Source organism: Dermacentor andersoni, chromosome 9 (assembly GCF_023375885.2).
Source record: "Dermacentor andersoni chromosome 9, qqDerAnde1_hic_scaffold, whole genome shotgun sequence".
Classification (NCBI taxonomy): Eukaryota; Metazoa; Arthropoda; class Arachnida; order Ixodida; family Ixodidae; genus Dermacentor; species Dermacentor andersoni.
The window spans coordinates 7,900,157-7,927,777 of record NC_092822.1 but is presented as its reverse complement, the minus strand read 5'-3'; the positions used below and the strand labels follow the sequence as shown (position 1 = coordinate 7,927,777).

The 27,621-nt window shown below is 45.0% G+C and overlaps 1 protein-coding gene across 4 annotated transcripts; it reads left to right on the top strand.

Moving 5' to 3' along the window:
• On the top strand, window positions 1-27,621 carry Br140 (bromodomain-containing protein 140). Of its 4 annotated transcripts, none has more exons than XM_050174651.3 (12): window positions 1-685; window positions 2,193-3,266; window positions 8,551-9,123; window positions 10,661-10,849; window positions 11,684-11,771; window positions 12,874-12,957; window positions 15,899-16,063; window positions 16,756-16,965; window positions 21,004-21,102; window positions 21,936-22,037; window positions 26,297-26,522; window positions 27,409-27,621. In XM_050174651.3, exons 1-12 carry the CDS (start codon window positions 386-388, stop codon window positions 27,602-27,604), a joined length of 3,306 nt encoding a protein of 1,101 aa, XP_050030608.1. In that variant the 5' UTR covers window positions 1-385; the 3' UTR covers window positions 27,605-27,621. The 4 variants fall into 4 exon arrangements, with proteins under 4 accessions (XP_050030608.1, XP_054924450.1, XP_054924449.1 ...); XM_055068475.2 differs by having other exon boundaries at window positions 2-685; window positions 2,244-3,266; window positions 15,899-16,132; XM_055068474.2 differs by having other exon boundaries at window positions 2-685; window positions 15,899-16,132.

Sequence of the window (27,621 nt, the reverse complement as noted above, 5' to 3'; positions counted from 1 at the left end):
ATACGGCAACGCGGCAACCTTGAGTAGCCGTGTCAGTCGATCAACAAGGGTCGACGCACAGATAGTCTGTGCGTGTGCTTTCCCTCTCTTTTATTTTTTTGCTTTTCTTGCCGGCGTCGACGCCGATTACAACTGGCCGGAAGAAAACGACTCGCGCAGCGTCGGTCGACGAAGCCCTGTCCGTGGAGTGGCGGCAGGAATGCGCCGCCACGATCGACGTCCCAGCGCCGGGGCAGCGCGGTGGCGGCCTGCAGCAGCATCGCCTGCCGCCGCCACTACGACAGCTACATCGCTGTTGGTGGCCGCGTCTCCGACCGTGGCGTGAACAGTGCGGACGACTCATCGCGGGGACCGCCAGTGCTGCGGACTCCGGGAGGCGAGCGCCATGTTGGTGAATAACAGTAGTTTCGACGTGCGCGCTTTCTGCCAAAACCTACGCGCGACCAAGCCTCCGTACGAGTGTCCGCTGTCCAACTGCGGTCGAATCTACAAGACCTACTCGGGCATCCAGTTCCACCTGTACAACTTCGAGCACGACGGCAGTAGCAGTAGTGGTAGCGCACCGCCGAGCAGCAAGAAGAACAAGCGCGGACGCTGGCACCACCGGCAGAATCGGCGCTCTCCGACACCGCCGCCGGGGCTGATACCGGCCGCGCGCGAGGCGCTCACATACGCAGAGGCGCAGGTGAGCACATTCGCGCAGCTTCACGCCTATCCGAGACCAACCGCTGCGCATATGCAACGCGCCGTACACGGCAGAACCGCGCACTCGACAGTTTGAGCTTGGAAACTGATGTGCAGCACGTGAATTGCGTGTCGCGGCGGTGTGCTTTCGGCTCAGCGGTGAGCTTTCTCAGCCTGCTTTAACCCTTTCCCCTTCCCGCTATTTTGCCCCCTCTCGTCGCACCACGGCTGCCTGTACTTACCGCCGTTGCCAATGCCCCACCACATTCACTTGGACGGTGTGGACCGGGCGCAGACGTAAGGAACGATTGCGGCTAGTCTTGCAGTGTAAGATCCGCAACGGATCAAATGAGCATTAATTCGCTTATATGCAAATAGACTCGCATGAATATATAACATAAACAAGCAAACACATTTGAAAGTAGTTAAGTGCCTGGCAAAGCCAGCCCAATGTCCCGGAGGAAGGCTGAGAGCATTGGAGAACTGCAGTAAATGGATTCATTAGAAACAATGAAACATCGCGCAAAACAGGAGACCCAGAGAGGTGGACAAGGGATGAGTGCACTCCCATTCAGTGTGCACCTTTCTGTGTCCTGTGTTTTGAGCATTGTTTTATTACTGTTAACGGATTAAGAGTGCCTTGGTAAAGCTCACAGTAATGGAAGTGGCATTCCAAGGTGCAAGTGCATTACACCCTGGAGGGTGTAGGTATCTATGGATGCATATTACATGATGTAGGCCATCACTGCCACCGTGCATTCGCAACTGTGTTAACCGAAACTGCAGGAATCAGTGTGGCCATCCAGCAGGTAACCTTAGTTATGTTTAACACTTATCTTGGGTTAAGCTGGTCCACATTGTTTCCATGACAGTGTGAATCCCATGTTTTGGCACACCATCAACTGTGGTTCAAAGCGGCATGACTCTAAGCACTGCTGTTGTTTTTTCTTTTACTATGGTCTGTTTTTCTCATTAAAAATCCTTTTCTAAAGCCATTCTGTTAGTACTTTTCTTTTTTACTTTATCACTGTACCGTTTCATTCATTTCACTGGGTATAAGCATTAACCTTCCTGGAGAAGTATTCTTGGCCAATCACTTTCACCATAAGCTGAACAGCTTAGTAATGTGCAGATTGCCTGTTACTCTAGTGAAATACATGCCAGACGCTACATTATGCAAAAGTATCCCCGAAAGTGCACAGTCCACAATATAGTCTCTGTTTAGTGTGTTATTTTAAAGCTATATTCTTCAGCCATCATGGTCTCTTTTGGGGGGGATTTGAATTTCTGGCTCATTGCTGGACTGTTCTCTCTGTTTTTGTCTGCGTTGCTTCAGTAAGGACATTGTGTCCATACATTATTCATACATATATTGCTTGAACATTAGCATGTGCAACAAGACAGTGGAATGAGGCCATGAGAGAAAGCGTATGTCGTGATTTGCTTTGTATTTGTCTGTTCTTTTATGGTGTATTTCCTTCCTATCTTTTGTTTCCATGCGCGGTCAGTCCTCTCCTGTAAGCTCGCCTAGTAACGCGGTGCTTTGCGGTGCCCTGCAGAAGATCGTGGAGGTGGACCTCGATGGCTGCCTGCACCGCATCAACATCTGTGAGCCACTCGACTTGGTGGCTGCAGAGCCTGAGGCGGGGGCTGCAAGTGAGCCAGAGCCCGCTGCCGGTGCAACAGGTAGTGGGAAGGCCAAACTGCCTGAGGCATCCTTCCGGCTGGTGCCGGACTATGACCCCCCTGATGCACCCCCGAGGCCCGCTTCGTACTATCGCTTTATGGAGCGTTCTGTCGAGGAACTCGATGAGGCAGTGGAGTACGACATGGACGAGGAGGACTGTGCCTGGCTGCAGCTGATGAACAGCCGGCGGCGTGCTGAGGGCCTTGGTGAAGTGAGCTGTGACACCTTTGAGCTCCTCATGGACCGCCTCGAGAAGGAGTCCTACTTCCAGAGCCAGACAAGTGGCCGTGACCTTGGGCCGCCCATTGATGAGGATGCTGTGTGTGCCATCTGTAGCGATGGCGAGTGCCAAAACTCAAATGCCATCCTGTTCTGCGACATGTGCAACCTGGCAGTACACCAAGAGTGCTACGGTGTGCCCTACATACCCGAGGGCCAGTGGCTGTGCCGCCGGTGTCTGCAGTCACCATCACGCGCCGTGGACTGTGTGCTCTGCCCCAACAAAGGCGGTGCCTTCAAGCAGACAGATGACGGTCGCTGGGCGCATGTAGTGTGTGCTCTCTGGGTGCCCGAGGTGTGCTTTGCCAATACCGTTTTCCTTGAGCCCATTGACAGCTTGGGCAACATTCCGGCTGCTCGCTGGAAGCTCACCTGCTACATCTGCAAGCAGCGTGGCGTCGGTGCATGCATCCAGTGTCACCGTGCAAACTGCTACACTGCCTTTCACGTGACCTGTGCCCAGCAGGCAGGCCTCTACATGCGCCTCGAGGAAGCCACAGGCCTGCACGTGCGCAAGGCGGCTTACTGCGACGTGCACGCGCCCGCCGCGCCCGTGAGTAGCTCGCCGCCGCCGACCACCCCCCCGCACCGCCTGCCAGCAAGCCCCCACTGCCCGGTAACCCTTGCCCTCAGTCCTGCTTTTGCTGCATGCAGCGCTAACCCTGCTGGCACCTCCCCCCCCCCTCCATGCACTGACCCTTGCTCTGCATTGGTGTGGCATGTCAAGTGGGCCTTTGGAAGTGGCCTCAATATTGGAAAAGATTTCTGATGTTCTGCAGGCAGACCCTTATGAGCGCAAAATGTCATTTTGGAGCTAGCTTGCGCTTCTTAAATCATATGGCTTTAGGGGGCTCTGCAACACCTTTTTAGAAAATCATGGAATTTGCCTGGTTTTCTTGGTCTTTGTCTCCAAACTGTTTCCACAATCTTTTTTTTTTAAATGTGCTTTGTATGAGCCTAGTTACTGGCAATCAAACATGCTGTAAGTTTTGCCTCATTTTTGTCATTTTCAGTGTTCTGAGAGTAGCGGCAGCACAAAAAAATGCTTCTTGATTATGGTATTGGTGCATTGGTGCTCAGTTCCCTTCCACCATTTCACTAGTGATGAGCCTTGTTCGTATTTTCTTTTTTCTAGCCTCACTGTAACTGTCGGCATGTTTTAGCTGATTTTACATGAAGTGTAGATTACTGCTGCAAGAATTTCTAGTTGCCAAACCAAATTAAGAACATTACCTGTGTTTTGCTCAACCCCAAGTAAGAACACTATGCATAAGTGCATATAAGATGTGCCAAGGGAATAGTGAGCTGCAACACCTCAGCCTATGTGCAGACAGCTCCACGGCGCACACGTGCACAGAAGGCACTGGGGCATGAAAACAACAGACAGAAGTGAAACCTCAGTGATGATAGCATTGTACTGCTAAGGAAGAAGCAGCGAAACAGATTCTTGCTGAAAAATAATGAAATTATTGTGCACTTTAAGATGAACATTTACTACTCAAATTTAGCAAAGTTGTATTGAACAATAATATTGCTAAGGATGTTATTGCTTTTACCAGAGGCACTGACTAATCATAGAATTCTGGTGTCCTTTGAGTGTGTGTTGAATACTCTCATAATAGACCTATCCCTGTTTGCAAACAGCGTGACGTCACCACGAGTGCCCCTCCCATCTGCCGCACCTTCGAAGTGGGCGCTAGTTGGCAGAAAATGTTCATGCGACCTGTTCTCTCTGCATAAGAGTGCTGCTAGGATATGAATTGCCATGATTGTAATTCAGGCCTATCTATTTTTTTAAGTGACAGCATTTACAAACTGTGCTTAGGAAATATAATGATCCCCGTTTTATTGGCATAACAACGTAGCATTTTTGCTGAGTGTATGGTTCCCTTAAGCATGTAGTGATTTCGTAAGAGTGTGCCTCTTCTGTAGATCTAACAACCACAAAAATTTACAACTCCTGGAAAGCGAACATTTTATCACAGATTATTCACGTTTTCATGGTGCCGGAATGATACTTCACTGAAATGACTGGTCTTCAAAAACTTGTAGTACATTGTTGTGAAGGTACCCGTTTACGTCCCATTTACATTGTAGGTTTAAACACTATGCAAGGTGAACTTCATCCACAACTATCAGCCATACCCATTATGGTGGCTTTGTGACCCGTACCAAGTGGCGGCGCCTAAATTCAGATGAGGGAGGAATGCAGAAACACTTGTTGCCCTGCTTTAGGAGCACATTAAGATATGCCAGGCGTTCAAAATTATTCTGGAGCTTTTCCTTACCGCGTCCCCCATAGGCCACTGTACAGCTTAGGAATGTTACAACACCTTAATTTATATTTACTAGTCATGGTCATGTGAAGGAACAAAGCAAACGTGTACATAAGCACATAATCTGTTGCACGGCAACTTCGCTGTATCTGCTGCCTCCCTTTGATCAACCTTATGAGACCCAAATTTTTCTTGTTTATGTGCATCATCACAGCGTAAAGTCCATGCTAGAAAGGTGAGTATAACAACTGAGAAAAAAAAAAAATGTTCAGTTTTACTTCAGACCCGTGAGATCTGCATTAGAACTCAATAATTTCACTGGTTTGCCTTTGGGGGCATCGTCTGTGGTGAAATGAATACACGCAGCTTCAGCAGTGGTCAAAATGTGCTAGGAGCTCATTTATAGTCATACCTTTCAGTTGATATTATGCTAAAACGAAGGTTTCTTCTTCCTCAAAACTGATCAACAAGGTGAAAATAAGTGATATTCAAAACTATAATGTGAGAAAGATTGAAGAAGCCGTAAAAGATGGATGCAGCCTGAAATCAGTGGGAAGGAAACTTGGCATAGGACAAACCAAGGTGTATGCACTGAAAGATAAGCAGGGCAATATCATCAGCAATCTCGAAGATATAGTAAAAGCAGCGGAAGAATTCTATACTGACCTGTACAGTACCCAGAGGAGTCAGGATACCTCAATTAGAAACTGTAAAGAACAGGATACAGAAACTCCTCCTATAGCTAGCGATAAGGTCAGAAGGGCCTTGCAAGACATGAAACAAGGAAGAGTGGCAGAAGAAGATGGAATAATGGTCGATTTAGTCAAAGATCAAATCAATGCTAGGAAAACTGGTGGCTCTTTATACGAAGTGTCTATCGACTTCAAGGGTCCCAGAAAACTGGAAGAATGCAAACATTATACTAATCCTCAAAAAGAGAGATGTTAACTGAAAAATTATAGGCCCATTAGCTTACTCCCAGTATTATATAAAATATTTACTAAAATAATATCCAATAGAATAGGGTAACACTGGACTTTAGTCAACCAAGGGAACAGGCAGGTTTCAGGAAGGGATACTCTACAATGGATCACATCCATGTCATTAATCAGGTTATCGAGAACTCCGCAGTGTACAATAAGCCTCTCTACATGGCTTTCATAGATTACGAAAAGGCATTTGATTCAGTAGAGATACCAGCAGTCGTAGAGACATTACGTAATCAAGGAGTACAGACCACTTACATAAATACCTTGGAAAATATCTACGTAGGTTCCAGAGCTACCTTAATTCTACACAAGAAAAGCAGGAAGATACCTATAACGAAAGGGGTCAGACAGGGAGACACAATCTTTCCAATGCTGTTCACTGCATGCTTGGAATAAGTATTCAAGCTATTAAACTGGGAAGGCTTAGGAGTAAGGATACACGTCGAATATCTCGGCAACCTTCGCTTCGCCGATGACATTGTTCTATTCAACAACAATGCAGACGAATTACAACAAATGATTGAGGACCTTAACAGAGATTGTGAGAGTGGGGCTGAAGATTAATATGCAGAAGACAAAGATAATCATGAATAGCTAGGCTAGGGAACAAGAGATCAAGATCGCCAGTCAGCCTCCAGAGTCGGTGAAGGAGTATGTTTACCTAGGTCAATTAATCACTGGGAACCCTGATCATGAGAAGGAAATTCATAGAAGAATAAAAATGGGTTGGATCGCATACGGTAGACATTGCCAGCTCCTGACTGGAAGCTCCTGACATTATCATTGAAAAGGAAGGTGTACAATCAGTGCATTTTACCAGTGCTGACATATGGGGCAGAGACTTGGAGATTGATAAAGAAGCTTGAGAACAAGTTAAGGACTGCGCAAAGAGCGATGGAACGAAGATTTCTAGGCATAACGTTAAGAGGCAGAAAGAGAGCAGTTTGGATCAGAGAGCAAATGGGTATAGCCACTATTCTAATTGACATTAAGAGAAAAAAATGGAGCTGGGCAGGTCATGTAATGCGCCAGTTAGATCACCGTTGGACCATTAGGGTTACAGAATGGGTACCAAGAGAAGGGAAACACAGTCGAGGATGGCAGAAGACAAGGCAGAGCCATGAAATTAGGAAATTGGAAAGCGCTAGTTAGAATTGGTTGGCGCAGAACAGGGGTAATTGGAGATCGCAGGGAGGCCTTCGTCCTGCAGTAGACGTAGAACAGGCTGATGATGATGATAGTGGTGATGAAGAAGAAGATGGTTTCTTCCTTCTGTTTCTTTTCTATACACAGCACAGATGGCCCTGAGACACATACGTTGACAAATCATCACATCTCATTTATTCCCACCTGTTTAAGAATTATGGGTCCTGAAGTTCTGTCAGCACCTGATCACTACGACAGGCCTTATTACATGCAACACGCACCCAGTCTCGGAAGCAAGATGTATTTCTATAATCGTGTAGTACACCACACATACGCAAGCACATAATGTAGTTCATTTCCCTACACAAAGATGGGGCAATATTGTCGCTGTTTTTCGCCGCACACTTTACCACAACAAATGTGGCATACTTCCATGGAAAACTGATATTCTTCATTGCACAATCCATCAGAGACTACCACGTGGTTCATGTTCGCAAGTAAAAAAGGCTGATGTCACCAGATTTTCATCATGCAGTTTACCACCTGCCAATGTTCTCCGGCACACGATACTGTTAATCTGGCTGGCAAGAGAATTGTGGAGGTTCACGTAAAAAAAAGAAAAAAAAACACGCATCCATGTGGTGCCCACCTACACCAAGCACTGTGTGACTGCACCACACAGAAAGCCAGCAGCGGCTGTGTTTTGCCAACCAGGGTCACTGCATGTGCGTTGGTGACGTCACACTGTGACGTCGCCGATGCTATGTGATGTATCCTAGGAGAGGTCTATAAGTACAAAAGGTAAGGGATTTCAACAAGCTGCTGGGAAGGGCAACTGGTCTTTCAAGTGAAATGTCTTTTGGTCTTTCAAGTGTCTTTTCAGTCTTAGCAAACTGTCTCGCAACATGTTGCTGCCAACTTGCCCAAACAGAAGTACTCCTCAGCAAAATTATAAGCCCTCTGCTAAGTGTACAGGAATAATATTTAGCTGATTTGTTCATGATAGCATTGTCAAGTGACTGGGCAGGCTTATTTGTCATGTTCAAAGCAACTTTGCAGCACCCCTGAATAGAAGAAAAATGCGACCACCATCAGTTTAGCATAGAGCCTTCGTGGAATCAAGATGCACTGCTCAGAAAAGGAAAACATAATTTTGGTGTCCATATTTAATTCATGCTTTAGGGACGGTTTATGTATCATCAGTTACGCATTTAAATTTCTCAAAAATATGACAGTGTATTTAATCATTGTTCCATTGAAGTGCCAAGCATTTGTTTGGAGCAACTCTCTAATACAGGCTTACATTAGAAGTCTTCGCTCCACTTATTTTAGAATGTATAGCGACATAACATTTGCATTGAACCCACTTTTTCAATTTTGGGACCAATTTCAAAGAAATGAAGGAACCTGAACGGTCAACATGGCACTCCACTGTAATGCAGAGGCCTATTGCACCATGTAATTTCTTGCCTTCACGAATTCATTGCAGGGTTCTGAGAGTGGTGACAAGGCGGACGTGGTGCGCAAGGCCCAGGCCAAGGCACAGTCGCGGGAGAAGATGCGCAAGGCGCGTAAGATCCTGGCTGAAAAGCGATCAGCCGTGCCCGTGGTATCAATCCCGACACTGCCCAGTGACCGGCTGGCCAAGATAGCCACGCTCACAACACTGGCACGCAAGCAGGCATTCCTCGAACGCCTGCTGGGCTATTGGACCCTCAAGCGGCAGTCGCGCAATGGCGTGCCCCTGCTGCGGCGGTTGCAGATGGCACACCCTGGTGGTGGGCGGCGGGGAGGGGAGCTTCGCGACGCCGATGATGCCGGTGGTGGGCTGCGCGAGCAGCTCAAATTCTGGCAGCGGCTGCGACAGGATCTGGAGCGTGCGCGCCTCCTCGTCGAGCTGATGCGCAAGCGCGAGAAGCTCAAGCGCGAGCAGCTGCGCCTCCATCAGCTGGCCACCGAGTTGCTGCTGTGCCCGCGCGACGTGCTGCTGCGGCGCCTGCTTGCCCAGCTGCGTGAGCTTGATCCCACAGACATCTTTGCGCAGCCAGTCAACCTTAGTGAGGTAAGCAGCAAGACAGCAGATGTCCAGACAACATTGTATGATGTTATGGCTAAGTACTGGGCAACAAGGGAGTGGATATAAGAAGTGGAGGTGCTTAAAGGGCCCCTCACCAGGTTTAGCCATTGCAAACAAGCAAGCCTGGTGCATAGGTCACACTGTAACGATTGTGTCTGCAAAAGATTGCTACCTATGTGCAACATAAGTCCTGAAAGGCAGAATGTGCAGAACTGCTAATGGAAAGGTCATGCAGCAAGAAGGTAAGTGAGAGAGACAGATAAAAAGGCTGGGCTTGCAAGCTAGGCATGAAGTGGACTTTCAACTTCAATATGGGAGAAAATGGGAGGAACGGCATTTTCGGGTACCGAGCAAAGTAATGAGAAAGAACATTTGGTGCAGGGAAAATGCCTTCCCTTTTGAAAAATTCTTGCAGTGGAAGGCTCCGTGGACAGCACCTCACAGTTTCGAGTGTAAAAAAAAATTTCGTATGGGGCCTGGTGAACAGCTCTTTCAAGGGGCAAGCATTTAAGTCAGGTTAGAGTGACAGATAAGTGATCCAAGGTGTGACCTAAGCACCACAGCTGAGAACAACAGAACTTTTGGGAATGAGAAGACGACATAAATATATGACAGGATGTGAGCTGTTTCTGCGGAATTATGGTACCAGCTAATATAATGTATGAGGCCTCTTTTAGAATTGGTAAATTGTAGTCGAATACTAATGTCAACAAATAGTTAAGTTACAGCCCTCCACTTACTGTGAGGTTATGCACCCCTCCCCCATCCCTATTTATTTATTTATTTATTTATTTATTTATTTATTTTTGTAATGTGGAGGTGCACTCGGCACAGATGGGGAAGAAGGCTCTGTCCCAATATCCATTAGACTCAAAAGATTTGTTGCATTTAGTGAGAGTTTCAAAATTTAAGTGGTAGTATTAATGCAAGAAAGAACATGCTGTTTTATTCCTCTCAGTAAGAGGGTGTTATCTAACACCGCTCCCGTACAGACATAAAACAGCAGGGCTTTTAGGGCGCCTTTGGCAGAGGCAAAGTGCTACTAAGAAGGAAAGAAAAAGGTGGTACTACATTCAGCCGGTTGTTCTTGAGCACTCTCGCAACACGCTTTACATTTTGCTGATTGAAATTAAGTGCTCAGAATACTTTCAGAGCTCTGTGCTCTTGCTGGAAGCATTCAGAGATGCCTCCATCATTGTGCTGAGAGTGTGACAAAAGATCTGTGAGCCCCATTGATGTCACTCCTGCAACTTCTGTTGTTGGCATGGCACCTGCTGCAGCTTTTTTGGTGGGGGTTTTGGGCTTGCACGCCGTGTATGTTTGTGTACATTGTGAGCAGTGTTGAAATAGTTCTGTGTCTGGCCTGGGATTGCTCTGGAAGCGGTTGGACATTTGGTTTGGGCAGGCTGAAATGGCCTCTTCATTGTGGCAATCTTAGCTGGAGTCTGGTACGAGTAAACGCATCCAGGCTCTCAACTGTCTTCAGTGTAAAAAGGAGGGATTTGGTCTTGGGTTTTCGCAGGTTCCTGACTACCTAAACTACATTAAAAAACCCATGGACTTCTGGACAATGGAACAGAAGTTGAAGCAGCATGAGTACTCCAACTTGGAAGAATTTGAAGCTGACTTCCACCTAATCGTTGACAACTGTACGACGTACAACTCGCGTGACACGCTCTACTACAAAGCAGCTGTCAAAATGCGCGAGCAGGTGAGCATATAAGCTGGCAAGCAGCCTTCAGCTCTTATACTGCATTGTTCTTTCTGGCTGCAGCTGATTTTAGAGCTAATATCCACATTATTTTCACAGCTGATGTAGTTGAGATCTCTAGGAGAGATGTTTGTCCTGCATTGGACTTAATTTTATTGACAATAATGGTGGTGGTGGTGATGATCTGGCATGAATTGTTTTGCTTTTTGCCGGTGACTGATTTTCTCCATTATCGAGAACGCAAAATGAGCCTACTGTCCGAGATTTCTTGAACGTTGTTGCGGATTCTATAGCAAGAGTCTTGTATAATCCGATAGTGCATATTGTGTGAGTAGTGTTGCACATTCTCGAATGTAAGCACAAGCAGTTACTGTGGAATGTATAGTTGTACACATAGTGAGCAGTATTGCCCTATGAAGTTTAGATTTGAAGACAGACAACTGTATTTGCCACTGTTATAGTGATTTGAATGTCACTTATCTTTTTGGGTACAAGTTCGGCCAATAAAGAGTTCGGTCTTAACTATCGGCAGTGTTTGCTTCTTCGCCTCTTCTAAAACATGTTAATATACAGACGCATAGATATAGTTGTCCTAACCGCTTGAAATTTCTTTGAACTTACATCAAACCTTGTATCAACATGTGGCTCACCATCAGTCAAAGCAATGATTTTTTTTTTTTAGCCTTTGATAAATCTGTAGGGGCAGAAATGTACACATTGCACAGCCTGAAATACAAATGTTTTTGCTCCTTTGTTGATATGTACTGGTTTTTATGCCACAGTGTGTGCATCTGTCATTCATGGCAATGTGACTTGTGTTGTGTCTGCTTGCAGGGAAACTCCGTGATCAGTCACGCTAGAGCTGCGGCAGACCGCTGTGGTTACGACACAATAACTGGCATGCACCTTCCCGAAAACACACGTAAGTGGTTTGTGCTTCTCTCACCACTTCCAGGGTAATGAGCTTTCTGAACCGGCTGCAGAATGGAAAGCGGACTGGGATGCATTTTCAGCAACCAGAACCACGTGGTTTGTGCTTAGGTAGCAAGATCTATAGAAAACGAAGCAGAGATTGCAATACCTTAAGTGAGGACAGAGATAAACATAAGTCAGGCTGGAAGGGGCCACAATAAACTGGTCTCAGCCTGAGTTTCACCCCACTGTCACTGCTGCTAATGATGCTGTAGTTTGTATGTTCAAAAGCTGGAACGATTACTAGCTTAACTGTTTTAATGGAAAACTTCTCAGCATCGTCATTTCACTTGAGGGTGACGAAAAGAAAAAAAAAAAAACGAACCACCTTCCAGATTTGTGCGCATGTCAGTGCTTACCGATTAATACATAGCAGGTAGGTGTGCTCCCTCCGTTTGTGTGCATTCTTCTGAAATTATGTGAAACCTTGCACAATAGCACGTGCTATAATCACATAATTAGTATACTGTGCATCTTTGTCAAAATGTTCTGTGTCAGCTTGCAGACACTTTAAATCGTATGAAAATATGGTAGAAATTTTGCTGGAAACATGTGCCTGTAACCTAATGTCCTCCCATCCTGGCCCTATTGACTTCTGCAAGCAGCGCACTGGACCAATCCTAAAGGTGGTGTACTTGGTGATACGTATTGGTTACACATGTACATGCAGAGAATCCAAAAACTGTTTAACGAACTTGCAACTGTGTAATGAACTTAGCAGCTATTTCCTTTTATGAACATTGTGTCTTCCGAGTCTTGCTACTGTGGGTGTGCAGTTGAGCACCAGCTGAACCTACATGAAAGACATGCAACATTCCTGGCATGTATGCCACGGTTTCATACACGTAATTATAAGAGCATGTCTGCAAGAACTACAGCCATTATCACGCCTGCAGAAAGCACATGCTTGCAAATGATTGTGTGTGGTGGCGTGGGTCCGTCAAACACGAAGTGCTGAGAACAGTTGGCATCTTTAAGCATAACATTTGTGAAGCATCATGTGTTCTTTTGGCATTAACGCTGTGTTATATGGGGGCCGCCTTCTGCTGCAGTGACAGCTCCTGCAGTACCTGTCAAAGGCCGTCGTGGAAGGCCACCTAAGCGCCCCGCCACCAGCCAGCCACCCCCAACAACAGGTGAGTAGGCCCAAGTTCAGGGTTCTCTCAGCTTTGGAAAAACTGTATGCACATGTGTGGCTCACCATGGACTGCCACCACTGGATTGCTGTCATTGCACATTGAAAAGTGTTTATTAAATTGTGTAAGCTTTCAATTAGAGGTGTGCTAATACCAAATAGTAGATATTTAATTGAATATCAAATTGAATGTTGAATCATATCAAAAAACTAATCTCAAATATCAAAAAAGTTTTCACAAAATATGTTGCTTATAAATTTCGTGCAAAAAAATGTGGTGCTGCACAAGCTTGGCAGTCTCCTAGCCATGCATAACAAGAATGTTGCAAGCTGTCAGTAAATTAGGGACATATAGAAATCAAGATATGCTGTATGCTCTACTCTTATTAAAGGGAACACCAAATTAGTGTGCCAGCACTGATTACTGCTCAGTTCTAGTATATGAAGGTCTGTATATAATGCCAGCTGGGTTATCGTAAGGTTAATCTGCACGACAGACGAAAGGACCCCGCATCACCTGACGCGATCACCGCTCTGCACGTAGCTGGCGCCGACAGTAAAGAGCAGGCACTGTCCACGCCATTTCATTGTCAGGTTCGGCGTGATTTTTCACCTGTCAAAGAATCTGAAATTTGGAAAGTCAATTTGGAGGGTCACACTCACAGTTTGAAGGGCTACCCCTGCCCCCCTGAATAGTAGATATTCGATTCAGTGATATTCAAGTATTCGCACACCACTACTTTTAATACAATAAGTTCTGGCTTCTTTTAGGTGCATTAAATAATGTTTAAAACATCATGCTTCAGTCTTTCTTCAATTCTAATTTTCATAATTTTTTATTTAAATCTTGAAAACCTGATTAACAAACTTGTTACCTGCAGCCATCAGAATATTTTTTATTTATTTTAATGCAACAGATATTTAATATGGTTCAGCAATTGCCCATTCAAAGCACAACTGCTCCTGCTTGGCAACAGCTGGACCAGTTTACTTGAAAACACTGTATTTGAACAGAGAAGCTAAGCACTGAAACTTCCTCTTAATTGTAGGGATTCCTCTTGATTGCTTTACTGGAACATTGTTCCCTGTCAATAGAAAGGGTTAGCTCGTTCATACACGGTTATCACTTACGGAATACTCGAACTCCACACACTCAGACAGCAGCAGCAGCAGTGCTAGTAATTAGATTTTATCATCTGTCCAAACATGACACATTTAAAACATTTTCGACTTGTTTCATTGCTCCTGTACGTTTATATTGTTGCCAACACTTTTAGGACAGTGACCAAGTAAAACATAGCCTGTCATCGCAAAGCTAGTTCAGTGTGCTTTTCGTTGAATTCAGAGTGACAAAATGTCGCTATCAGCGCTACCGCTCACATCTACACCTCCAGTACTGTGTAAGTGATTATACGAACAGGCTAAAAATCCGCCATGGTTGCTTAGTGCCTATGGTGTTGGGCTGCTAAGCACGACATTGCAGGATCGAATCCCGGCCACGGTGGCCACTTTTCAATGGGGGCAAAATGTGAGTGTACTTATATGCCTGTGCCTGTGTACTTATATTGCCTGTGCCTGTGTACTTATAAATGCCTGTGTACTTATATTTAGGTGCACGTTAAAGAACCTCAGGTGGTCCAAATTTCCGGAGTCCCCCACTACGGTGTGCCTCATAATCAGATCATGGTTTTGGCACGTAAAATCCCATAATTCTTTAACAGTGAACATGCTCACGGATTAATGGTCACGAATTAAGCAGTCATGTGGCAACTGTTGAAGCTGTCTGGCTGCCACACAAACTGACAGGAAGGGCAGATAAGGAACTTCATTAAAAATTCTGTCGGGGCGAGCTGGTGTAGACTTGATTTGACAAATTTAACCGCACTAACATATGCAACCACAAAGGAACAAGGACAAGACACAAGTGCTTGTGTCTCGTCCTTGTTCCTTTGTGGTTGCATGTGTTAGCACTGTTACATTTGCCAAATCAAGATAAGGAAAGCAGACACTTGAAGGAAACATTGCAAAACTTGTCTTTTGAGGTTTATATCACTACCAGTGCTGCCCTCTTTGTCATGTTAAGCACTAATATGTAAATGGTGTCTCGTGCTTTTTGATGTGTTTGTTGTTTCCTATACACTGATACAATGGATACATTGCAACTCACCCAGTTTGCTGTTCTTCCTCAAATGAAGGTCAGCAGGTCATGTGATTGTGTAGTCCATCCGTGGTCATAACTGGTAATTCAGCCTGTATGAGATCATAAAGAGCACTTTTCAGATGTTATGACATATCTGTCCTTCGCTGGACGCATGGTATCATTGCAGAATAAGAATACTAAGGCAATGGAGAAGAAACCCAACAAAATTTTATTTTGCACAGTGTGCGTTCCATTCAAACATATCCAGCTTTATTTGCGAGACAGATGTCACATTCTCCCTGCTGTCTTTTGCTTTTGAACGTGTTTCTCTTCTTACTGTGACCGCAGTCAAAATTTCAACACGGGTTAATCTGTCCATCTATCTATTTCATTACATAGTGACATTTGCTGTTGTGCCATGATCCATGCACAAATTATTTAGTAGCGTAGGTTATGGTTGGTCACATCACCACTATGCTGCTTTAGTTATCGTCTTAGTGCCATCTTATCATGCCATCATTGTTATGACAGCATAGTCACGTCACTGTAGCTACCATGTTTTATTCATTGTATAGATTTGGGTAACTCACACAAAATTGCAGGAGTTTTACTGAAAGTTGGTGTTCAGTGCGAGATGGAGTAGTAATTGCTGTCACGATAATTGAGTTCGGAGCTGGCAGAGTCCCTGAGTCTTACTATTTTTATTATTTACATTACAACTGGACTGCCCACTTGTTAACTGCTGCACTATCATGCACCTGTGCGTGCACTTATCTGACAAGAGGTTTTGTTTGAACTGAAGGTAATGCAGATGCAGCGACCTTGGGTTCCCAGCCGGCAGTGCTGCAAGCCACATCATCCACCAGTGCCAAAGAAGGCTTCCGCCGAGGGGCCAGCAGCCATCGTCGCGGTGGTCGTCGCCCACTCGGATCCGGGCTGGCGCGTCGGGGCAGGCCCCCTAGCCACGGTACGCAGATGTTCAGAGCACTGGCATGCTCGCCTGGAATGCGCCTAGGGGGACACTTTTCTGCAGAAGGCAAGTGCTGTGTGTGTGTGTGTGTATGCGTACAGCATCTCTTCTGTAGCAAAACTGACCGTGCTTACAAAGTAAGAAGCACCCGGAAAGGGATGTACAGTAGACTCCCTCGAAGACAGACATGAAGTGATCTTCAGTATCTGTTTGCCTCGCCAGAAGTTCTCAACGGAGAATCCACCTCAGTAGAGAGGATGTGAAAGCTGTGTGCTGTAGTTTTTGGACCTTAGTAAGTGGAACATGGTTAGCACAAACAGAACAGGAAGAACAGAAAGAGTGGTGCTCAGTAATTGCTGCTAAATAAAACCCATCATCTTAGTTGGCATGCATACAGAATTGGAATACTTTAGAAGGCTCTTGCTCATGAGTTTCTGCAAAGCCGCCACTTAAAATCCCAGCACCACAAAGCACCAGACACTTGAGTGAGAAGGCTCTTGTCACTCACTGCTCACCAGGAGCTGTTCCTTTTCTAATTGTCTCTATGCATTCGCAGCTTACCTATACTAGAGGTAGGCAGGTAAACATGCAGGGCAAATGTCCACTGTAATTTTTGTTCCCCTTGATGCAATGTAAGGGCAGTCCCAAATTGCAGTGGTCGGGTGAAATAAGTGTCTCTTTTCTTGCAGCCATCCCATCTGCAGTCCCCTCTGGCGTGAATCGGCGAACAAGTGTTCTGTTTCGCAAAAAACGCTGCGCTGTGGGGAGGGGACCAGCTGGTCGTGGAGGGCGCCTTGGTCGGACCCCGTCTTCAACCGCTGCTGACAACCCAATGCCTGACCAGGGCACTCCTCCCACCACCAGTGCCGCTGCTGTCCTTACACCGAACCAGGGCCCAGGTGAGCCCAATGATTTTTTTGTGAGGGTGTCGTGAATTTGTTGCACTTCTTTCTACGTTGTTCTGCCTTTCTTTGCTGCACTGAAGGAAAACCAGCTGCAACACCTTGTCCGCAGTAGGACAAAGGCCTCCTCCTAAAGATCTGTGCAGTGTTAAGAGAACCCATGCTATGCCTGCAAATTTTCGTAACCTCTGCTGCCGTCAATGACATAGATAACTAGCTGGAATGTGCCTTCTTACATTGGCTTAAATGTTGCATTTTCTTTAAGCACTACTTATTTCATGTATGGCCTAAGCTGTACTTTCAAGAAAACCATTCTCACAGCATATGCTTATTCTTATTTGTGGTGCTTTTCTTTCAACAGTTTTCTCGCTCATTACCTTGGTTTGTTCACGCTGGGAGAGTGCAAAACATCATATAAACAAGCCTCTAGATTGTAATGGTACGCGTGGCCCACTAGTGGCCTTTCTGGCTTACTTGCTCTAGCTAGCAGAGAGCAACACAAAGCCAAATTAATGTGCAACATGGAAGTGGGCTACGCCTTTAATTAAGCTTTATGCTATAGTTCTATGAGTGGGCCTTTTTTTTTTCTTCTCTTCTTTTTTGTCAATATTAAAAATTTCTTTTTACATTTCCAGGCATCTGATTTGATATATTTAAATATAACTTCTGTGCAATATCTTAGCAAAAACCAAGCAGCAAATGCAAGATGATTGGGATCAAATACACTAGTGATGGTATTTAATGTGCCATACAGCTCAGTGGAGCCCCGACTAGATTAAAGTAGTGCAGGCGCTGAACTCTATATATATATATATATATATATATATATATATATAGTTATGGCTGAGGAAATCACGCTGGCCCCGGTAGTAAAATGAAGAAAAAGAGTACGACATACGTTGAATAAGCACAGTATATACTTTGGCAAAGGCTGGTCCACCAGCCGAAACGTCAGTCAAATATGCTGTGCTTATTCAACGTACGTCATACTCTTTTTCTATATATATATATATATATATATATATATATATATATATATATATATATATATATATATATATATATATATATATATATATATATATATATATATATATATATTTTTTTTTTTTCTTTTTTTTTCTTTTTTTTCCCCCAAATACTGAATGCCTCTATTCAAACCAAAATTGGTACTGTCTAAGGCATGTAAGTATCTGAGCAAAAAAATGAATTGAACATAGGACAGAATTGGCACTGCCACTGTGAAAATACGGTACTAACTCCCAGTATAATAATGCCGCTTCTATATTAGGTAAATTGTAGTCAATCACTGATAACGTGAAGTTTAATTGCAGTGCACTTTGACCAATTTTACTGGGTTTTCCTCATATAAAGACATGCTTATGCTAACTTTTTGCCCCTCTCTTTTGGCACATTTTACAGGAGTACCATTAAATCTCATCATACAAAGTCATGTCAGACACAAAAATATTTTCATTATAACAGATGTTCTCTGTAAGCATACACGGTGATATTGGCGGTGGAAAAAGTGACGGTCAAGTATATGCGAAAGAAGCACAAGATGGGTGCCTCAGATGGGCCAGCAATGGGTCTCTTGTGGATTTTGATGGCTCATACGCATCTTCCCGTGCCAGTATGAGGCACGGTAAAAATTAATTACATACACACACTCCGCGAGTGGTTTTATCCCGTGGGATTGGCACGTTGGCTTGCCAACTGCAGTCCAATCAAGCCAAGCAGCTGGCCAAAACATGCAAATGCATTTCGTATGTGCCATTTCAAGTTGCTCTTGCTGAACACCACTGCTAACCAGCAGACTTTTTGGAGGTGACTGAATATGGATCCGTACTCTGCTACTTCAGCCATCAGTCTAGCCTGTGCATCTGATTCCATGCTTAATCGCCTATAAGGTGTCTGAGTGCAAACCTACTGACCACAAGCTTCCCGCAACGGCTTGTCACCGGCCACTCTGCTGCTCGTACTGCTTAAAGGGACACTATAGGTTACTATGAAGTCAAGTTAAAGTGATAAAGCAATGCTCTAGAATGTCTAAGGCTTTAGTAACCGAGAAATTGAGGTAAATGCATGACACGATTTGAGACCCCCCAGCGACATTCCGGTACTAGCCCGATGACGAAGGCACTCCTCGTCATCATTTATGTCACTAGTACTCAACTACTCGTATTAAAAAGATAATTTCATTAGATTACAAGACGGAAGAAAATGCTACTTGTCTACTTCTATTCGATTCTAAGAAAAAATAACATTTTGACGTCGCCCTTGAGTGGTATGGGTGGTCAAAAGGTTTCGTTTTCGCTCGACTCTGCGCGCTCGACTCTGCGCCGCACGTGCTTTTAGAATTTCAGTTGTTTCGTTATCGCGTCGTGCTATGCTGGTTCTGCTGGCTCGCGAAACTTGCATTGGAACAAGCAGCGAGAATGCCACGTCCATGTAATGTCATGGGATGTGCGAACGGTCCGCAGAACTTGGCCAAGGGCAGTTGCAGCGGCGAATTCAACGTTACTTATCACTGTGTGCCAACGAGTGAACCTCTCTGTTCAAAGTGGTTAAGTGCCATACCTATGCCACAGCGTGTTGGCAAATAGTCGAAAAATCGCATAGTGTGCCACATTGCACTTTCGTCCAGAGGATTACGAGTTCAACGCCGACTTACTGAAGTCATGTGGAGTGCCTTTCAAAGCAATGCTTTCCCGTAGTGCTGTTCCGTCAGTCTTGCCTGCATTTTCCGAAGCGCAAGAACAACTGCAGGTCGAAAACTGGGCGGTGAGTGCGGCATTTGGTTTTCACGAAGGAAAAGCTACAAATGTGGGAATATGTACAGCCATGACATAGTTGGCGTCGTAGTAGTACGCAATGACGCCGGCAGCGCGAGCTCTCAGCAGGAGGTCACATTCATCAGTGCTTAAATCACTGAAGTCGAGCCAAGCATCGCGAGCCAATGTGTTGTTTTCAGGGTCGTCCATTGCAACGAGCGTCGAAGTTGGAGTCATAAAATAAAGAACCAGGTTATCGTCGCGCGCTTTCCCTTTCGCTAGACACCATAGTTCCGCTTTCGCACTGCTGTCGGCTCTGTCTTGGCTCTGTTTCTGGCCGCGCGTTTGCGTTTTGCGCAGAAAATCCGTAGCGCCGTCTGCGGGCGCCATTTTACCCACCGACGGCGCAACGTCATCATGAGACCATGACACGACCACTCCTCAATCGGAGGGCGCGCGATTTGAACTGCGCTAGAGGTACGCGGACGCTTCAGAATGCATTTTCTCTTAAAATAAGTCTCTTCTTCACATGAAACAAGCGTTTCGAGGTTTCTGGGATGGTATTTCAGCAGTCTACGTTGACTTAATATTAACCTTTAGTGTCCCTTTAACCAGCATCGCTTCATCAGGAGCTGGCAAATAAAGTTGCATTCTCGTGCCTAGTTGACATGGCGTCAACTTAGTTCACGGCCACTTTGTTTGTGGCTTTAAGAGCACACTCGATGCCCAAAGCATTTAGCGGCATCCGAAATCTCTGCTATTGCCATTACACATTGGTGCTAGGGACACGTGGCAGTGCCGCAGGGATGTCTAAAAAATTTGTTGGCAATTTTTTGACATTTTTGCTGCCAAAATATATATTTTCATACATGTGCAAACAAAAATTTTCTTCGCTATAACCATGAATCGCATTTTTTACTTAGTTATAGCAGGAGAACACTCCATTGCATTAAAGCATGACCAACTAAATTTTAGATTTACTTCTTTAAATTTAGTAATTTGTTATATCTTTGTTCCTGATGTCAAAGTTCAACTTTAGCACTTGCAGAGCACGACCTCAGACATCATTGGCACAGTCTAAGATACCTGAGCCCATTCATTGCAGGCAGTACATAAGAGTTTTGGTTTTCTCTGTAGCTGAATCATTGAAGAAATATTGCAAGTTTTCTATCGGGGCAGCTCGGCAGTCTTGATTGATTCAGTGCATGCCTTCAGCGTACCTTTAAGGTATAAATGCCTACAGTGCCACGATGGTGTGCAGGCCCGAGGAAACGGGGCCGGTCAGGGAGTCAGGGCAGCTCCCCGGGTCCGCTTGGTTGCTTCCCACCACAGACGGACAGCTTCAAGGTGTATCGCTCCTGTGAGTAGCACATTTGCCAGTACACACAAGTATTGGGTATACATGCAAGCTATAGGAACTCTGGGATTAAGAGGCAAACACTTCAAAAAAAGTTTACACCTTTTGGGGCACATCTTGTCCCCAAACAATCACCTGTCTTTCTTGCGTGTACTTTTTTGAAAACCTGGCACTCGCTACTTTCTTGTCAAGAATGCTATGTCACCGATAATGAACATGCCATTCATGAACTGGAAGTACTGGGTGCGCAGAGTTAGACGAAGGAAAGGAACGCCACACAAATGAGGGTAACTGTTTGGGGACAAGATAAAACCAAATAGGTGCAAACTTTTTTTAGAGTGCATGTCACTGATGCAGATACAACACTGGCCAACAACCATTGTTTGAACGGAGCACTTGTACTTATGTAAAACAATTTTCTGAGCTATAGCGTAAAAGCACATTGATTGCTCAATAAATTTATTGTTACTTTGACCTGCACCCAGAACATGGTGCATTATAGGTGTGATGGCAAGTGTGACATTGAAGTGGAAACTCGTTCAGTTTGATGTCCTGCACCCAGACAGCATCACATATAAATAGGCAATAACATCTATACCAAACAGAATGTGGAGCATTTTTGGTGCTTTACCATTTTCAAAACGTTCGTGAGCATCTCACCAGCCTTTGTCAACAGTAGCAGAGCCACTTGGCATGTGTACGCGTGAGGAACTTTCAGGCAGTGCGGCTCCAGTGGGGGGCCAGCTGTGGTCCATGATTGCCTTGGTGACTAAATTCTTAAGCATTTTTTCCTGTCTGCTTCTGTTAACATTGGTATACTCTACTCTCACATGCAGATGAGCAAGGCAGCGACTCTGATCGAGAATCGTCAAGCGAGTCCTCCGAGTCAGCATCAAGCAGTTCATCGGACGAAGCCACCGAGCCAGACGAGGCCCCTGGTGAGTCCGTCTGTCGGACGACCAACTCGTTGACCTACGAGAGCCCTTGCCAGAAGCAAGTGTGTGTGCCAGCCTAGGTCAAATAAGGCGGGAGTGCTCGAACTAGATTGGACTGTGCTCATTCACAACAGGTGTCCCTTTTTTTTTTTTCCTGCAGTAAAGAATTTGTAACATTCCATTGTTGAATCCATAGTGGGTTTGATCACAGTGCTGACACTAAAAATGTACATATATTTGTGAATAAACTATTATTATTCTAATTACTTCCATTGGTCATTGCGGATCAAGTTGACCTGCAGCAGATTGCTCTCTCTTGCTCTGCCATCATGGTCCAGCTACTGCCAGAAGTCTGTGAAGTCAAGTTTGCCTGGTTCTAGCATGTTTTTAGAACTATAACACGCAATTTCATTCACTGCCACTGTGAAACTTGCTCCTAAGGGTAAGCACCACTCGTGTTATCAGTTCAAGGAGCTGAGATGACATCCATAATCCATCAAAATGACCCCGATGACTTGCTGACTGCACAAGCCAACAACCACTGTATATCAAAGTGACATTAAAACCAAATATTAAGTCAAGCTAAAGTGATCGATTAATGCTTGAAAACGTTTTAAGGCTTCAATATTATCGAGAATTGAGCTTTAGTATCCGAGAAATTGAGGTAAAGGTAGGACACAATTTGAGACTACTGGGACATTCTAATACTAGTCCGATATGTTGTAACGCCTAATTATAGTTGTGTCGCTAGTACTCAAACACTGATAATAAGGTTGTTGCATTGCATTAAGATACAGAACAAACTGCTACTTGTCCACTTTTGTTTGATCCCTAAAACGAAGGAACTTGCTGGCATTGTCCTTGGCAACGACTGCACGTCTTCAAAAGGCTTCGTTTCCACTTGACCCTGCACTGTCTGCACTCTCAAATAAAAACAATTTCTGGGGTTTTACCTGCCAAAATTACCATCTGATTATGAGACACATTGTAGTTGGAGACTCCAAGTTAATTTTCACTACATTGGATTCTTTAAAGGGGCCCTGAACCACTTTTTATTGAAGTGGAGAAAGGCATTTGAAGTGAATATAGGCTATTTCAGACATACTTTGCTGCAAAAAGTACTTCAATGCATCCAGCTGAAGCGGAGTTATTGGCACTCAAACACGGCCTATGCTATGCTCCCGTTTCTTCTTCAATGCCTTGCACTCCGAAGGCTATGGCGCAGTGGAGCATGCCCGCAACGCTCCGCCTTCTATATGTCACTGTGGCGTGCAGTTCAAATTTCATTTTGGATGTTAACATAGACGCCATGACTTCAGCCTTTGGTGCCTATGACGCGCTAAACATAAGCCGAACGCAGTTGTCCTCAGCGAGCCGCAGTGCGCTTAGCCAGTGAACTCCTGGTGGCATATCACGGTGGCCGCGGAATCTATGCCATGTAGCCGACCGCAGCTTGATGTTAGCTATTGACCAGTAGCAGCTGTCTGAGGGAATGACGAAATGGTGCGTCCGATGATGAAATAGTGCGTCTAGAAGAGAGTGAGGACAGGGCCTTCTGTGGAAAACAGAAGCGTTTGAGAGAAAGGTGAATGAACGATCCACTTGTGAGCTTCACGCATTACATACGACAGCAAAACTTGGCTGAGATGTTCACAGCAGCATATGCTACCCGTAGACTGTTATTTCGCCAAGCCTGAGAGGTGGTTTGGGGCCTCTTTTAATGTGCACCCAATGCACAGTACTCAAGCATTTTAACATTTTTCCCTAACTGAAATGCGGCCGCCGCAGCCGGGATTTTATTTTGCGACCTTGTGCGTAGCAGCGCAATGCCATAGCCACTAAGCCACCATGGCGTGGCTCACATTTTGGTAGTTTCAGTATCGTGTAGTGCTACACTGGTTTTGCTGGCTCGCACAGCTCGTACTAACTGCAAGCAGCAGAAAATAATGCACAGATGTCATATTTTAGTCTAGTTTCTAGACATCCTTTCACAAACCAGCATAGTGCTGGTTGGTGGGCACAGCTTTACTCACCAATGGTAGTAAAAGGTGGCGATGGTGTATGCAGAGTCCTCTTGCTTCACCTGTGGCAGGCGATTTGAGTTGCCTTTGAAGAATTTGACCCCTTCAATCGAGATTTTCTCTGGAACGAAGTAATTTTTCTTGGTACGAAACAAGCACTGCGAGGTTTCTGGAATGGTATTTTAACAGTCCATGTTGAGTTAATTGCCTTTAGTGTGCCTTTAAACTCCGCTTTCAGAACTGGCTCTGTGTTACACAGTGATGATCCACTGTTTGCTTTCCTTTAGCAAATTTTGGATTTACAAAACTTCAATGTTTGAGAATTCGGGTGCCTCCTACGGATCAATCACAAGAATCTACTGTTACACCCAAGCTAAGGTGTAGAGACTGTGCAACACATTTTTTGTGTGATGGATTGACAAAGCTTTCATGGACGTCTGATTCAAGTATGATTCCTCCGCACGCAGCAGGGAGCTTAACCATTTTATGCAGAATACCACCTGCCATTCCCTGCAACATCTTTAGTTTCCAGCCACCTTTCAAGCTTGTTATGACAACGTATAAAAAACTGACTGTTGGCTGTTTTTTCATCGAATTCATGACTAATCAGTGCTTAGTACAGCACTGACAAGAGCAAAAGCCACTTCACAGTACTGTCATTGTTAAATGCTAGTTTGTCAAGTAAAAATTATAAATGTCTCTCACCTCAAGAGCCTTAAAGGCCAATTTTGCACTTGTGGTGATGATTGTACTACCGCCTCCAAAGCATGGTCAAAGTTTCCAACTTTATCTGGCCAGCACATTTGCGTGCTGCGGTACCTTTGTACCTTTAAAACTCACACAAACACTTGGAATCATCTATTGATAAGTTAAATTTGCACCATTCCCAACGCTTGTTCATTAGTAGGAAGTTTTTTCATGCGTCAATCAGCTTGTTTCTTGCATGTGGTTGAGCAAAAGCAAGGTAAAAATGAGAAATGTGGCGTGTCTGCTTCCTTGCTTAGCAGCAGTGATAGCGTGCATTATTCGAGATGAGCTGCATTACGCTTATAGTTACAGTAAGGCCTGGTGAAAAAAAAGAAATCACTTGCAGAGTTGTGCATAACATTATGGGCATGTCTGTCTGTGCCATCACAAGGGTCTGTCAGGGGCAACATTTAATTTCCAATAACACCCCTTGTACAATACATACTTAAAAACATTTTGTTGCGAAGGATACGAAAGGCAATGCTTTTATACACCAGGCCTAGTCTGTACCTATCTTAAAAAGTGTCACTGGAGGCATTTGAAGGTCAATGGCAATTAAATTGTAGACTGTGTGAGAAGGCCTAGTATAGTGTAGATATAGAGTGGCCTCTGTACAAAATTTATGGCTAGAATAAGAGTGCAAATATTGCTAAAAGCTAGCAAAAATAGCCGTTTTTGATATCAAAACTGGGGGAAAAGAAAAAAAAAGCACTGCCATTACTGCTTGCCGGAAGTGAAGCATGACCCAGAGGGCACGGTTTCTTGAAATGACCTCCGAGCTAAGACAGCGACAGTGCTGAAAAATTCCGGAGGTGTTGTGCCTGGTATTGAGTCATTCACAACAACCACCAGGTGCATGCATTGTATGCTTAGGTGCTGTTGGCTAACAATAAAACTAAACAATTACCACCCCTGCGGCATTGCCAAGATTGCTTTAGTGATATATACGAGTCATAACACATTTAGCTAAAGTGAAATTTCATTGTAGTTGGTCTTAAGTGTAGCATCTTTATGTAGCAGCACTGCACTGGCTGTTAGGGTTTTTCTTGTGCGCAGTCACTGAAGAATGACCTTAAACTGGGAATGTCGGATGACTTGGATGAAGTTGCCATGATAAGCATGAGTGTTCTAAATTGGGCTATTCGGTTTACATGGCAAACAGCTCAGATAGGACAAGTGGACGAGTAGAACAGGTGCACAATGAGTCTGTCCTGTTTGTTAATGTGTCCCACTGTCTGCGCTATTTGCCACGTTGAATGATAAGCATGCCTTGTAGACTTTTGATGGCTTGGCGAGGGTCACCATTAGTAGTTCGTTATCAGTTTCACATTGCTTTGCTGGCTCAGAATCCACTCCTCGCCCCAAGTTCTATAGCATGCATGAAAATAAGAGGCTTGCAGTGTACTAAGTTCTGGCTGCTTGGAAGTAGTACGAGCTGTTGGAGATTCCTGAAGGACGGACACAGAGAGACGAATGGGTGGCGGGAAACCGCAGGGCCTGATCGGCCGGAGATTCCACTGGAGCCACTGGACCTGGTGTGGGCCAAGTGCCGTGGCTACCCATGGTACCCGGCACTCATCATCAACCCCGAGATGCCACGTGGCGGCTTCACCCAAAACGGTGTGCCTATCCCTGTGCCCCCCGAAGAGGTGCTCGACCTGCGAGTAGGCTACCCGGAGCCCGTCTATCTCGTGCTGTTCTTCGACACCAAGCGGACATGGTGGGCACTCTCCCTGCGTCATTTAAGCTTGCCCCCCCTCCCCCCCCCCATCTCCCTCTCATTATACCATACGCTTCAGTTAAGACTTCAATCCCTTGAAAACAAATCAGCATAGGTTGCTTGCTTTTTCTTTCAGAGAGAAAGCGGTCAACGTTGACACTCACACCTGCAAACATAAGAAATTTACAATGTGTGATGACAAAGTCGTCAATTAAAAATATATCAACTTATTACCTGCTTTAAGGCCTGTGTTGCAGTTTAACAGTTGAAGTTGGCCAGCGCTTTGTTTGGAAGCCAGAAACTGCTACCAGCTTCAATATTTCCCAGAAATGTGCGATGAAGTATGTTGGTGCTCCATGGCTTTGTCCCATGTAGTATTGAGAAGACTTTGCGAGAGAACAGTAAGTGGTGTGCCAGTGAGTTTCACCGCAAGTTTGCAGAGTGATGTCCCAAAACTGAAGCTGCTCTTCAGATGCCTACTTATTGGACACTTCTAGAGCGCTGACCTGATTCAATTCCACGTTTGCATCATACATCATATGTTGTATACCTTGTGCATTTAACTTATTTAGAGCATTACTCAGAGTTAATTGCACAATTTCTAATGTCCTCTGGCATTTGCAGAAATTTTGAGGCTAGCACCAGTTCAGCTATATTTGCCCTGAAATTATGTTACGAAAGACATTAGTGTTCCAGTCAGTAATTTTAACAAAAGCCCCTCCCTCCTTCAGCACTGTCTGGAAGAAAATGGAGTGAAATTTCAAAGTGTATTTGTGCAGAATCGTTGTGTAGTGTAGTCCCTCACTTATACATATACATTAGTGAAGCTTTCCAGCCACATCTGAGAAATTAACTTGGCTGAGTGCGATTACATTCCTGAATGCAGGCAGTGGCTGCCGAGAAACAAGCTCGAGCCGCTGGGTGTCGACACGGCCAGAGACAAGGCGAAGCTGGTGGAGTCAAAGAAGCCTGCTGAGCGCAAAGCCGTCAAGAAGGCCTACGAGAATGCCATTTTGCACCGCTGCCGCGTTACGGGACAGTCCACGGGCCTGTCGGGCGACTCGAGCGGTGACGACCAATAAATCATGTCTCTTCCTTC

Coding starts and splice junctions, on each gene's coding strand:
- Br140 (XM_055068474.2), top strand. CDS start 386: ATGTTGGTGAATAACAGTAGTTTCGACGTGCGCGCTTTCTGCCAAAAC. Junction 21,103..21,935: donor CTTCAAGGTGTATCGCTCCT/GTGAGTAGCACA, acceptor TCTCACATGCAG/ATGAGCAAGGCAGCGACTCT. Junction 22,038..26,296: donor CGAGCCAGACGAGGCCCCTG/GTGAGTCCGTCT, acceptor GGGAAACCGCAG/GGCCTGATCGGCCGGAGATT.